At 43.4% G+C, this 12,688-nt stretch overlaps 2 protein-coding genes across 2 annotated transcripts; one reads left to right on the top strand and one right to left on the bottom strand.

Annotated features, from left to right (window-relative positions):
* Positions 1-1,091: 1,091 nt before the first annotated feature.
* On the bottom strand, positions 1,092-2,849 carry LOC139660360 (isotocin-neurophysin IT 1-like). The gene is made up of 3 exons (XM_071538476.1): positions 2,730-2,849; positions 2,092-2,296; positions 1,092-1,237 (listed from the first exon to the last, which is right to left on the bottom strand). The coding sequence occupies exons 1-3, from the start codon at positions 2,847-2,849 to the stop codon at positions 1,092-1,094; spliced, it is 471 nt and encodes a 156-aa protein (XP_071394577.1).
* A 2,207-nt stretch (positions 2,850-5,056) lies between these two features.
* On the top strand, positions 5,057-12,025 carry znf366 (zinc finger protein 366). The gene is made up of 7 exons (XM_071538511.1): positions 5,057-5,191; positions 6,672-7,727; positions 7,822-7,989; positions 8,413-8,563; positions 8,924-9,115; positions 10,325-10,499; positions 10,615-12,025. Exons 2-7 carry the CDS (start codon positions 6,679-6,681, stop codon positions 11,391-11,393), a joined length of 2,514 nt encoding a protein of 837 aa, XP_071394612.1. The 5' UTR covers positions 5,057-5,191; positions 6,672-6,678; the 3' UTR covers positions 11,394-12,025.
* Positions 12,026-12,688: the final 663 nt, after the last annotated feature.

Below are 12,688 nucleotides of genomic sequence, written 5' to 3'. Positions count from 1 at the left end.
ATAATACAACAAACACAACAATAATTATCTGTCAATAAGCCTCCTGTGTTACACAGTGTCAACAGTTGAGCACAAACTCTTCAATCTGTCGCTTTTTTTAACCTATTATAACAATGGCAAGAGATTTATGGCTTATAATGAGAGATAAAACCATGGAGTGACCAACCAAGATGCCGTTCAAAGGTGACTACCACTCATGATAACAATGATAGCATCAGTGATAGTGTGTCACTAAGGGGACAATGAACCAGCCTGGCTAAGTTCAAAGGTAAAAACACAACAGGTCCTACAAGGATCCTTTATGACATATTCCCGCTGTCGGGAAAATGTACCACTGTGGGGGCCACACAGTGATTTACAGGATTATGCAAAGCTGAACATCTGAAAGGAGATAAAGACAGTTGTGGGTGTTGTACGTTTGATGATAGAGGAATATAGTTTTCTACTGCAACCTGATAAGATTTATGCTAATGCAGCATTTACTGTATATAGAAAAAATTTGAGTTTGAAAAAATGCATGTCCATTTAATTGATTATCAATAATTTCATAATTCATGTTATAGAAGTTTGAAAGTAGCATGCTATTCATAGCATTCTGTTACATCACCACATGGCCATCTTGGTAGGAAAATAACAGGTGATTGTAATAAATGAACAGGTGATTACAATCAGATGACAAACACAGCCAATGAGCTGTGTGTATTGTAAAGCGCCACATTGGTAGGAAATGCATGTGACATCATGGGAATACTATGAATACCAGTTGTTCTAGTCAGGAACTCTGAGAAAAAGACACATTTTATACACACAGGCATTTTATACTCTCTCAAACTTTATTCCAACACACTGATATCTGGATGATACACACCATTGTCAGTATTCATCCCTATTTCCATACATAAAAATATATTAACAAACATACTCAGGGTCCCATTTATTGAGGTTGCCAGGTGATAGAGCAAAAACGAGCCAAGTGATGATGGGATAGGTGGGATGAACGAAGAAATACAGCTATTTGAACTAGAACTACGAGTCCCATTCCATCCCTACACCTGGGGAGTCTCCCATGAGACCCTGGACTCAGAGGCAGCTCATTGGTGAATTCGATGAGGAAAAGTGTGGCCGGCCAGGTGCAGGAGCCTGAGGATGATGTCGCCAGAGTCGCTGCCTTCGAACTGGCTGGCTTGATCCTCGCCTTCCTCCTCGGTGAGACAGGATTGGTCTGTGGTGCAGCTTTCTAGGATTTTGAAAAGCAAACAGTAGGAGTTATTTCTTAGATCATGTATTTTTTTCTTGTATTCTACACTGGTTCTCAGTGTGGGGTCCGGGCCCATCAGTGGTCCTTGAGGGGGTTCCAGGGGTGTGTTAAACTGTGTTAAAAGTGTTAAACTTCACCATTATTTCATTTACAAGAAGTTAACACAATTAGAGAATGTAGAAGAATGAATTTTAATCATAGCTTCACTGTTATCTCTCTACCTACAATACAGATAGACATGGAATTCTGAACAAAATCATATCTGACATTAAAAGTAGTCTCAGATTTGGATCTGAGAGACAAAATCTCATCAAATGGGGGTCCGTGGCCCTAATGTGGACTAAATTAGGGGTCCTTGATATGAAAAAGGTTGAGAATCACTGTTCTACACTATGTGCACCATAACACATATCCTTGCAGATCCCATAGAGATATCAAAGAAGCACATAATATATATAGTATAAGTAACTTTTTCATTAACCTTTTCAGAAGAGTAGTGATCTAGGACTTCACAGGGACTGAAGTAGAAAACCTCACGTTAACATATGACAGTTCTATCTTCTTCTATCTATCTGCGCCTTACAAGCATGGTTGGCCCCAATGGGAATCAAACCCCTAAACCTGGCAGCATTAACACCATTCTTTACCCACTGAATGACCAGACCACATAAAAAAAACACTGTGGAACATCTCAACATTTGCTGAGTTGAGATTCAAATCAGCATCCTGGTGCAACACAAGCATTTGTCCCATTTAGCTACATCCAAGCTGATGCTAGATCAGCGTTCCAGTCCTAAGATACTTTATGAATAGATCCTTGCAGACTGTCTCACCTGCATCACAGCAGAGTCCTGCAGCAGCGCAGTGTCCTCCCTCAGATCCACAGGGTCTCCCTCCGGCCTGGCAGGGGGTGAGCAGGTAGTTCTCCTCCACACAGTGAGCTGTTTCTGGGGAGCCCAGCAGGCAGCCCAGGCCCTCTCCGCAGCAGATACTGGGGCCGAAGCAGCGGCCCCTGTCCCCGGGGCCACAGGACATGCACTGGAGGAGGAGACAGGTGGTTATTCCTGACTGTAATGCCACCACATTTTAACACAATATTCCATAGAAACAGCGTATTCATCATTTCATCATTGACAGATGGTTAGTCTCTTTCAAGCTTTCTTGGGTGAATTTCTGAAAGTCAGTACTGTTTTTATTTTTGTTTAATGTTTTTCTATTCTTTTGTCTGTTTCTGCTGTTTGGTCCTTTGACTCTTTCACACAAAAGAGTATTTAGAGTCAAATGAAAATGTCTGGGGTAGCAAACTAAGTGTCAATAATAATTGATTGATTCTGAGATGTGTGATTCTCAGATTTGAGAAGCTCCTTTTTGAATTCAGCAATCCTAGGCTAGTTTGCTTTTCGCCAACCAACTTGTGAATTTACTTCTTGATAAAGGAGATCTAAGTTAGAGAGCGATAAAGTCAGCTCACCTTGCGTAGTGGGGCGTCCATGATGGATCTCTTCCCTCCGATAGGGCAGTTGGAGATGTAGCACGCTGAACATACAGACAGGAGGAAAAGTAGGCACAGAGACACAGCAGCTCCGGTCATTTCTATATAGAGTGAGAGAAAGATGGAAAGGAGGTGAGAAGACCAAAACCTTTTGATAAAGTACCTGCACATCCAAGATGAAAACTCAAAATCTAAGACGGACAGATATCCACAAAGCAAAATGTACTCACTTGTTGCTAATCGTTTGATGTACAGTATAATTCAAGTGCTTCCTTCAGAAGGTCCCAGATGCTTGTCCAGTTCTCTATTCTTGGTGCCACTGACACCCCTTATATACTCTCAAGCCTTCATTTGAGAGTGACATAGAAACCCAAAAGCCACTTAGAGATCCTTAATGAGCTGGTCTCAGTTACTGTCACCTCCACTGATGAAGCTGGCCTCTGGACAGGCCAGGTCAAAAGGCTGGGCAGTTCAGTGGCCTGGTTCGTATCTTGCTATTGAGAATCATTAGAGAATGGCTTGTGGTCCGTGACCGTGCATGTTAGAGAGGGGAGAAAGTCAGGGTGGTCAAGAAGAGGATGGGGGGATAAAGTCATTCAAAGCCATAGTCTAGGAATCTAGTGTTGTGGACGTGGTGGAGGTATAGCACGTTTATTTTAACAAAAAAATGGAGATTCATTTTTTAAGCTTAACTGCGTTATTAGGGTGCGTACTGATCTCCTTCAGGAAAGATGGGACAAAGTGAAGAAAACAGGCAACAAAGGTTATAAGACTCATTTGAACCCATGAAACAGAGAGTACCATGTAGTAAATACAACCATGATGGCCTGCCAGTACCTGAGCTTGTAGCAGAGTGGATGTTTTGTAGACAAACAGAATAATGAAAACAAGCATGGACCTAATCTAACTCTCACAACTACATGCTTTAACAGGTGCACACACACACACACACACACACACACACACACACACACACACACACACCTCTACTAATTTTCCATCCTTTTAATGAAGTTTAAGCTTAATTCCTCATAGGAATTGACACACACATTGTCCAGGTCTTAGGTTAATTGGTCTTACAAGCTAATTAACACAGCTAATGATTGGCCACAACCGATTAAAGACAGTTTCACCGTTTCAATGAGATGAGCTCAATTACTTCCGCTCCCTCTAGATTTACTCACTGCCACCTCATCTCAATTAAGATGACAAAACATAATTGACAACGTCTTCCTGTGCTAACTTCTGTACCGAAAAGGCAGAGTAAAAACTGTGAGCTTATTTATATCTGACACCCACAGACAGATCACAGAACATAACCACAGCCAGCCTATGAAGATATGAAGACTAATTAGGGAAGTAAGAGGAAATGTGACAAGCTGTCACACAGTCCACTGTAGTGTGAGATGGACTGGAGCTTCACCAAGACAAACAAACATCCTTTCGGCAATGGGCCACTCTTGCCCCCTAGTGGCTGTGTTTACACATTTCACCCATTCATCCATTAATTTAATATGGTCTGTGATTTTATCTGTCATGCTTGGAAGAAATGCCATGAAATTAACAATCTATCCACCTGAAATAATATTACACTATAGCACTGTAGTCCAGTATTGTCTGTGTTTTGTCAGTTCATGCATGAAATATACTTTAGACAATCTAAATTATATTAGACAATCTATTGTGCTTTTGGTAATGCCATGTTGTTTGCTCTCTATTGTTACTTTCATTTCATCACTAAAATCAGTGCAAAAGTATGATAGACAGTATGAACGTATGGACAGACTGACCTTTCTCTGGTAGAACCATAAATGACTGAGATATTTGAATCCCATACTTTGAGCTTACGTATTTACTGGCTTAACATGTTTTCACCTTTCATTTTAAAACAAAACAGTTTTTATTCATTTCATATATGAAATCAGTCTGGCTTCAGTTGTAAATAACAGATATTTATCTAAGCTGGAAAAAGACAAAAGGATGAATGGTCTTCACAGACTGAGACCATCTCCCGTCATTGCATGACGCTTTACAACTGTTAAACACACTAAATGCATTGTTCTTCTTGTTAAACATCAAATCTTGCCACCCGTAGTTCTTCCCAAAGCTGTGTAAATCCCTGTTTCATAGAGAAATGGAGATGTCTATCTAGTGTTTCCTTATTTTTCTGCAGGAAGGCACTAGGCTTGTTGACTTCCTCTCCCCTCCCTTCCTTCCTTCTCTCCGAAGGTACTCATCTGAAAAATGAGAACAAAGTGACTGTTCCTGTTCTCTTTCTTAAGTCACTTCAAATGCTATCCGCGGACGGGCGGCTCATTGTCAGGAGAGTTGCACGGCGAATAGAAGCAAGAGAACGCAGAACAGGTACAACAGCAGCTGCAGCACTTTGGCCAACACAGAGCCACAGCATCATAGAAAACACACTCTGCTACACTGCACTGGTAAGATCCACACACACACACTGCTGCAATCTCACACAGCACACACACACTTAGATGGCACTGACTGGCATACGGGTAAGGAGGGGCTTCTGTTGGGTGTTTTAATGGATTGCTTGGAATGCATGGGGAGGAAAAGTATGGGCTGGGGTCTTTGCACCTTCCTGATCAGTGGGAGAGGTGAAGGGGGATATAAAAGAACAGTGTGTTATCCACAAGAGAAAAAGGAAAGTGTTGAAAAACTGCTTAAAAACCTCTGGAAGTAGGAGCAGGCAAACCTTAAGATGTACTGGGTGTTGTGAAATGTTTGTATTCTAAAAATCATTCACAGATGAAAAAGGGTTTATGTTTTCAATACATCGATAATTAATATCAAAATATTAGGATCCCTTTAGTGTCTGCTTCAGTTAAGTATAGTATTGAAATGAGCAGATATATATTATTCCTGTTCAACTGTAACTTAGAAACTTGTAACTGTACGAAGTGTTATTGGCACATACAACACAAAATGTTGTTGTGAATTAAGTTGATGTGACTTCGTGACTTTGTATTTGTCTGTAATCCCTAGTAGTTTGACCGTTCTCATCTTATCATCATCATCATCATCACTATCCTCATATCTTTATCATATTCCCTCTTTGTCATCATCTTTTTAACAGTATAACGTGTTATACTAGAACTCAAGGTCATGCTACTGAGGACTGATACGTACAGCATTAGTTTGTCACGGAAAATGCACAAAAACTATTTACAGGAATAGAATAGATATTTACAAGTTTGTTTAGCTCTATTTTTGACTGTGATGCAGAAGTGAGACAGTTCCTGTCTGAGTATCACCTCCCTCTCTCGATCAATGCCCATCATCTCCGTCTTTCCCATATATCTACACTATAGTATACACATAGTAACTGTTATTTGAAATTCTATGACATCTTAACAGCACAGTGTTAATGTTCCTCCATTGTGTACCAATATTTAACCTTGAATTCAGATTATAGGCTGCTGAACATATCTGAAATAAATTAAACCATCACTATCAGTGGAAGGCAAAAGGAGAAGTGCCTCTCAGCCATCAATACAAAAAGATGAACAGAGCAGAGAGAAAGAGATGGAGAAGCGAAAAGTGTGTGGGAGGTAGAGGTGAACATGTCACAGTTAAGTTCCTGATTTCAGGAGAGGAGGTAGGAGAAAGGAGATTTATGCAAAAGAGAGAAGTGAAAGGTTTCAGGTTGAACACTGAGAGGTGTGGGTGTCAACACCAGAGGTGTGTCCAGTGACAGTCCCTCTGCAGAACTATGGGAAAACCTCAGAAAAACTGTTTCACATCATAAATCAAAAGCAGAAGAAAAAAGTAGTCACATGTACTTTTGATAAATTTTCCACGTTTCCATTTTTGAGACTGTTTATCATTTGGAAGGATACATTAAGCACATCTCAACTCATTCAAAGACAAATACTAGTTATTTTTCTCTCTCTAATCCAGGAAGAAGATGGAGACAGACACAATGAATTTCTCACCAGCAAGGAGTCCTCTGCTCAGAGATGAGCTAAGGCCGGCGTCTCAGCACAGCTTCTACCTAAGCCCCTCTCCACTCTATATTAAACCCTCAAAATTCTCCCCTCCCAGATACCCCAACATATCCCCCGCCAGAGACACCTACAGTGCATTCAGCCCTCCTGCTCTCTTCCCCATGCTTGGCCCCAAGGGCGAACATTATACCCAAAAGGAGGGATCCCAAAAACGCAAAAGAACTCCGTTCAAAATGGATGCCCAAGGAAGTGAATCTCCGGACAGAGGAGCAGAGGAGGCAGAGGAGGGAAGCAGGAAGAAGACGGTGGACCTCTCCCACCTCCCCTTCTCCCTCCCTGCTCGCCCCATTCCCTCCCCATCTCCAAAGCCCATCCCGGGTATGATCGACCTAAACAGACTGCAGCTGCATCACAGATCTCTGTCCAGGTGTGACCCGCCAGGTATGAACCTACCTGTGCAGGTGAAACAGGAGCCGCTCAGTCCTTCCCCTGTATGGCCTCCATCTCCTCTCTTCCTCCACCATCCGTACTTTCCCCCTCTCCACCCCAGCCTGCTCCCATACCCATTTTTCATGCCCGGGCCTGTCATGCACCTCTCTCCTGGTGCTTTCTACCCCAGAGAGGCCCTCCGGCCCGGCCGTCGCGGCCCTGATGGGGCTCCACGAGGCGGGATGACCAGCGCTGAGAAGCTGGGTCTCAACATCCACGTCGATGACAGCTATTACGTCGACGTGGGAGGCGACCAGAAGCGATGGAAGTGCCGTATGTGCGAGAAGTCCTACACCTCCAAGTACAACCTGGTCACGCACATCCTGGGGCACAGCGGGATCAAGCCACATGGATGCCACCTGTGTGGGAAGCTGTTCAAGCAGCTGAGCCACCTGCACACACACCTGCTCACCCACCAGGGCATGCGCCCCCACAAGTGCCAGGTGTGCCACAAGGCCTTCACCCAGACCAGCCATCTGAAGAGACACATGATGCAGCACAGTGATGTGAAGCCATACAGGTAAGCGCTTTGTGGAACTACAGACTGTCTGGGTTATTGAAAACTGTTGCCCAATTTATAGACTATCTTCTCCTGTTTTTTCCCTCTTCTCCAGCTGTAGTGTGTGTGGTCGAGGCTTTGCTTACCCCAGTGAGCTTCGGGCCCATGAGCTGAAGCATGAGAAAGGCCAGGAGAATGTGTGTGTGGAGTGCGGTCTGGACTTTCCCACACTGGCTCAGCTGAAAAGGCACCTGACTGCCCATCGCGGCCCTACTCTCTACAGGTGAGCTCATCTAATATTTTCCCGATAATACCGTACATACGTTATGCAGTCAACATTTGAGTTCTCTATTTGGCTCTTTCACTAGCAAGGACCACACCATCAACAAGATGCGTTTAAATGATTTATTGAAGGAAGATTGATGAGCCTGGTTTCTGGTAGCTGAATGCGTTGTGGGGAGGCTTCGTAGGGAATCCGCCGCGGCACCCGGGCCACGACGGACCCCCAAGGGGGAGGAAGGAGAGGGAGAACAGGAAGAAAGAATAGGGCGGGGGGGAGGGGCGCAGAATACGAGAGCGAAAGGGGAAGAGAGGGTTAGGGTGGTATTTAAGGGATGCCGGAAGAGGCGCGGTTGAGGTGTGGTCCTGCTCCTGAAACTCGCTAGGTAAGATTCAAATCTGGAGGTTATACCTGTTATTCCTGCAGGTGTGCGGAGTGCCAGAAGACTTTCCAGTACCCCAGCCAGCTTCAGAACCACATGATGAAACACAAAGACATCAGACCGTACATCTGCAGTGAGTGTGGGATGGAGTTCATCCAGTCACACCACCTGAAACAGCACACGCTCACTCACAAAGTAGGTTTAATTAGATATCCATAGAAAAGACGCAGCATTTTGTCATTTTTTCTTTGACAATGGTTGCAAGCACGAGAATGGGAAAGGATTTTTGGCATCACCTGGGTTGTCAGTTTGGCTGCCATCTCCAAACCATTTCCATTAGTCCTCATTCACATTGTAGATAGCGAGGATTGCTGAAAGATTTTGGACACCGGCCTAATATGTTGTTTTGGCAGCTGTCTCAAAGCAATTTCCTTTAAATTTTGGCAAGTGAAGGTGAATTGAAAGCACCCACTCTGAAACTTTCAGGGACTAGTAAAACTTAAATTTGAATGTATTTTCTCACACTACTACTCCCACATTCTCTTCTTCTCTCAGGGTGTGAAGGAACACAAGTGTCGTATCTGTGGTCGTGAGTTCACCCTGTTGGCCAACATGAAGCGCCACGTCCTGATCCACACCAACATCAGGGCCTACCAGTGCCACATGTGCTTCAAGAGCTTTGTGCAAAAACAGACGCTCAAGGCCCACATGATCGTCCACTCGGACATCAAACCCTATAAATGCAAGGTGGGTCATCATCTATTGATCCTGTAGTTCTGTGAGTTGAGCATGGCACTAACAGTGTCTGTGTTTGGGGTTCAACTCCTCTGGGAGTGGGTCTGCGGATGATACATGTGTATTCACTCATGCCACTGTAAGGTGTTTGGATAAAAGCGTCCTCCAAATGGCTTACGCTATAGCTGCAGATACTGCATTTGTTATTGTATGCAAAATTAACCAATACTTGGCTATTGATTCTTGTTGCACCATTCAGATTGTTGCCAAAGTTGCAAGATTTAGTGGTAGTTGCTATAAAAGGGTTTCCCCACTTTTTTTGGAGTGTCTGTGTGACCTTGGTGTTTGGTAAGAGCACTGAGACGATGACCAGATAGCAGAGAGGCTTTTGGCAGCGGGAGCCTCCTTGTCCATAGGAAGGATATCGCCGCACAAACTGCCTCTCTAACAATGGCCCCCAGCCTCCCCGGAGAACAGGGCCCGCAAATAGATTTCATCTCGCTTTCTCTGCTGCTGGAGGGAGCTTCCTGTTTTCTCACGGTCCTCTTGGACAGTTTACAGTCCCTCTCTCCTCCTGAAGGAAAGGACCACCCTAATAAAAAAGAATGCAGAGGAAGGACAGCGCAGGAGTTGCCCTTCCCTGTTCTCCTCCTGGCCCTGTCTCCATGTGGCTTCCTCTCTCTCTCCCTCCTTTGTGTGTGTGTGCATGTGTGTGTGTGTCAGTGAGTGAGAGAGGGGGGAAAAGAGACAGGGAGGAAGAGAGGAAAACAAGGATAGAGGGAGAGAGGGTGTGGGTGTGTGTGTGTGTGTCTGAATGTGAACGGCTGCACATTCATTCATGATTACGTGTTGCTCCACAGCTCTGCATACTGAGAGAATTAGTCATCTAACAAAATAGTTATTTGGCAGAGAGGGAACTTTAATAAGTGAATGATGTCGGCCTATTGTTTTTGTGTCTTTAAATAGTGTTTACTACAGAATGGAATGTTGCAGATTTTCAAAGAATTTGATAATTATTCAGAATGCATTGTACACACCTAATGTACTAAAAATCTTATGAATATTTGGAAAAATGCATGACAAAATGTTGATGATTTTTCGCATTTGGCTATTGATAAATCACTACAATAATAATAAATCCACAAATCAAAGGTCTCATATTGAAGAACTTTGGCTAAGCTGTAAGATAATAAAAAAAAAAATGTTTCCTCCGTCTTTCAGCTTTGTGGCAAGGAGTTCAACAGGATGCATAACCTAATGGGCCATATGCATCTCCACTCAGACAGCAAACCCTTCAAATGCCTTTACTGTCCCAGCAAGTTCACCCTGAAGGGAAACCTCACCAGACACATGAAGGTCAAACATGGCATCATGGACAGAGGGCTGGATGAGAGATGTAAGGATGCAAATCAAAATTGGCTCCCTTAATCTGCACTCATCAAATAGTTGGCATTTATTTATAGATGACATTTTGTTGCCTATTAATGTAATGCTTATTTCTCTCATGCTAGTGTTTAGGCGAAGGGGACGATTCTGCCTGTCGACCCCTCTGGGTCTCATCACCCACTTCAGCCAAGAGGAGCCTTTTGACCTTTCCCAGAAGCCATCGGGGCTGCCCAGCCTCCGTTTCTCCCAGTCTGACGGCGAGAGCGTGCCGGGAAGCTCGTGTCAGGAGGAGGACGAGGAGAGTTTTTACAGGAGGAGCCAGTTCAGCCCCGAGGTGGACCAACATGAAGCAGCGGGTGAGGACCAGTACATTCGAGAGCTGGAAGAAGGAGGGCAGGGCTTCCCACCTGAGCCACAGAAGCAGGTGTACCAGCATGACACAGGTGAACAGGTGCGCCGCCCAGGTGAACAGGTGTATGAGAGCGAGGCAGCAACAGGCGGACACTACATAGATCCCACAGCCGACCAGATGTGCCTGCTGCAGTCAGGGGAAACACCTGAGCAGGTCTATGAATCTGACTCAGAGCTAGGTGACCAGATGTACCACCATGAGACAGGCGATAGAGAGTTATATGACTATGACTCTGATTCAGAACTGGGAGATCAGACCGATCGGCAAGAGCTAGATGAGCCAGAGCAAATTAAACAGGAGGGGGATGACTATTCTGAATCAGCCGTCAAAATGAACCATCCTGTAGCAGACAGGAAACAGAGCAGGTTAGAGCCAGGTGAAAGAGTGTATCGCACACACCCAGGTGAACTGGAAGGTATTGAGCCCCAGAATGAACAAGAAGTAGAAGAAGAAGCAGAAGAAGAAGAAGATGCAGGGATTGGGGAATGCTGATTATGTTGTGACAGGGAAACGGGGAGGAAGTTCAGGAGACACTCCCTCGACGTGGGAGGAAAGCATGTAGGTCTTTTATATTATAGTGATCTGAAGGAAAATGTTTCTGGAGGATGTGATATGTGAGGAGAACAAGAGTGAGATGCACGTAGCACATTCCATAACAGAGGAGAGAAACAGCGAAGCGACTCAAATGAAAAGCTGTGAAGCATAATGTACATATCAGACACTGATTAGACACTGATATTAAATATTAGGCACTGACAGAAAATTGATGTAAGGTGTGGAGTTTATTGGGAAAAACTGTGATTAGGATAAAACTATGTTGTAAATATAATGCAAGCATTTCAATTCAATTGCAATACAAATATTTAATATTTTTCACTTTTTTACAAATAATTTTGCAATGTTAACTCATATGGCATTTCTTTTAGTGTGATTCCAAATGTGTTTCTTTCTTTGTCTAATATGATATCAAACATTTGTAATTATTCATACTATTGTGTCAATTGTTTTGCTTTTTGGTTGTGGGACTTTTTACCCACATAAACATCTCATTTATTGCGAGTAACAATGTTGTTTTGATGGAAATTAAAAGGCTTGAGATACTGACATTGCAAGAAATAATCAAATCTGTTGGCCTATTTGTGAAATAAACTGTGATTTTGAAAGAATTACGTTTTGTCTTTATGTTTTTATTATTATTTTCATTCTATAAGCCAAGTGTAGAGCCAAGTGTGTGTATTGTGTGGCGGTGTAATGTTGGTCACCTAAATATTATTCTGTTAAATAAAGGGAAGGTGGAAAGACTGAACATGTGAACATGTGCAAAGAATGCTGCAGCTTGTGTTTCGAGATGCCTTGTAAACTTCCCTGTGGCTTTATGGAGTTTTCAGCATGAATATTACTCACCTACCACATTTCTCACTGTCTGAAATCCTCACCGAGCGAGAGATGACTGCCGTGTTTCAGAAAGCTTGTCGTTCTCCTCGTGCTTCTCTTACAAAGGGGAGGAAGAGGAAGAGAAAACACCTCTCCCCTTCTCTCTTTTAGGTTGTGATCAAACAGCAGTGAAGGACACAGTGGGTGTCCCAGACAAAGGCTTCCATATGTCTGTATGACTCACAAGAAAGCATTGTTTCTGTTCATTGCAGAAGCTTTGTTGAAAGAAGAAAAACTGGAGGAATGTGAGATAGTGTCTGAAAAAACTTTTTGTTATGAAATGACAGATGATGTGTTATCATACAGTATATCATATATCTCATATACTGTATCATATCTCTTACAATCCTATC

This window comes from Centroberyx affinis, unplaced genomic scaffold, assembly GCF_046629955.1.
Source record: "Centroberyx affinis isolate AG114_WGS23_722 - 3 ecotype Tasmania unplaced genomic scaffold, CSIRO-AGI_Caff_v1 ptg003282l_1, whole genome shotgun sequence".
In the NCBI taxonomy this organism is placed as follows: Eukaryota; Metazoa; Chordata; class Actinopteri; order Beryciformes; family Berycidae; genus Centroberyx; species Centroberyx affinis.
The sequence above is the reverse complement of the archived record's forward strand: the minus strand, read 5'-3'. Positions and strand labels throughout refer to the sequence as shown.

What these genes read in the sequence shown, in the direction of transcription:
- LOC139660360 (XM_071538476.1), bottom strand. Translation starts at nt 2,849, where the DNA reads ATGACCGGAGCTGCTGTGTCTCTGTGCCTACTTTTCCTCCTGTCTGTA. An exon ending in TGGACGCCCCACTACGCAAG is followed by an intron (nt 2,297 to 2,729) that starts GTGAGCTGACTT and finishes CTCCTCCTCCAG; the next exon opens with TGCATGTCCTGTGGCCCCGG. An exon ending in AGGACTCTGCTGTGATGCAG is followed by an intron (nt 1,238 to 2,091) that starts GTGAGACAGTCT and finishes TCAAAATCCTAG; the next exon opens with AAAGCTGCACCACAGACCAA.
- znf366 (XM_071538511.1), top strand. Translation starts at nt 6,679, where the DNA reads ATGGAGACAGACACAATGAATTTCTCACCAGCAAGGAGTCCTCTGCTC. An exon ending in CGCGGCCCTACTCTCTACAG is followed by an intron (nt 7,990 to 8,412) that starts GTGAGCTCATCT and finishes TTATTCCTGCAG; the next exon opens with GTGTGCGGAGTGCCAGAAGA. An exon ending in TCAAACCCTATAAATGCAAG is followed by an intron (nt 9,116 to 10,324) that starts GTGGGTCATCAT and finishes TCCGTCTTTCAG; the next exon opens with CTTTGTGGCAAGGAGTTCAA.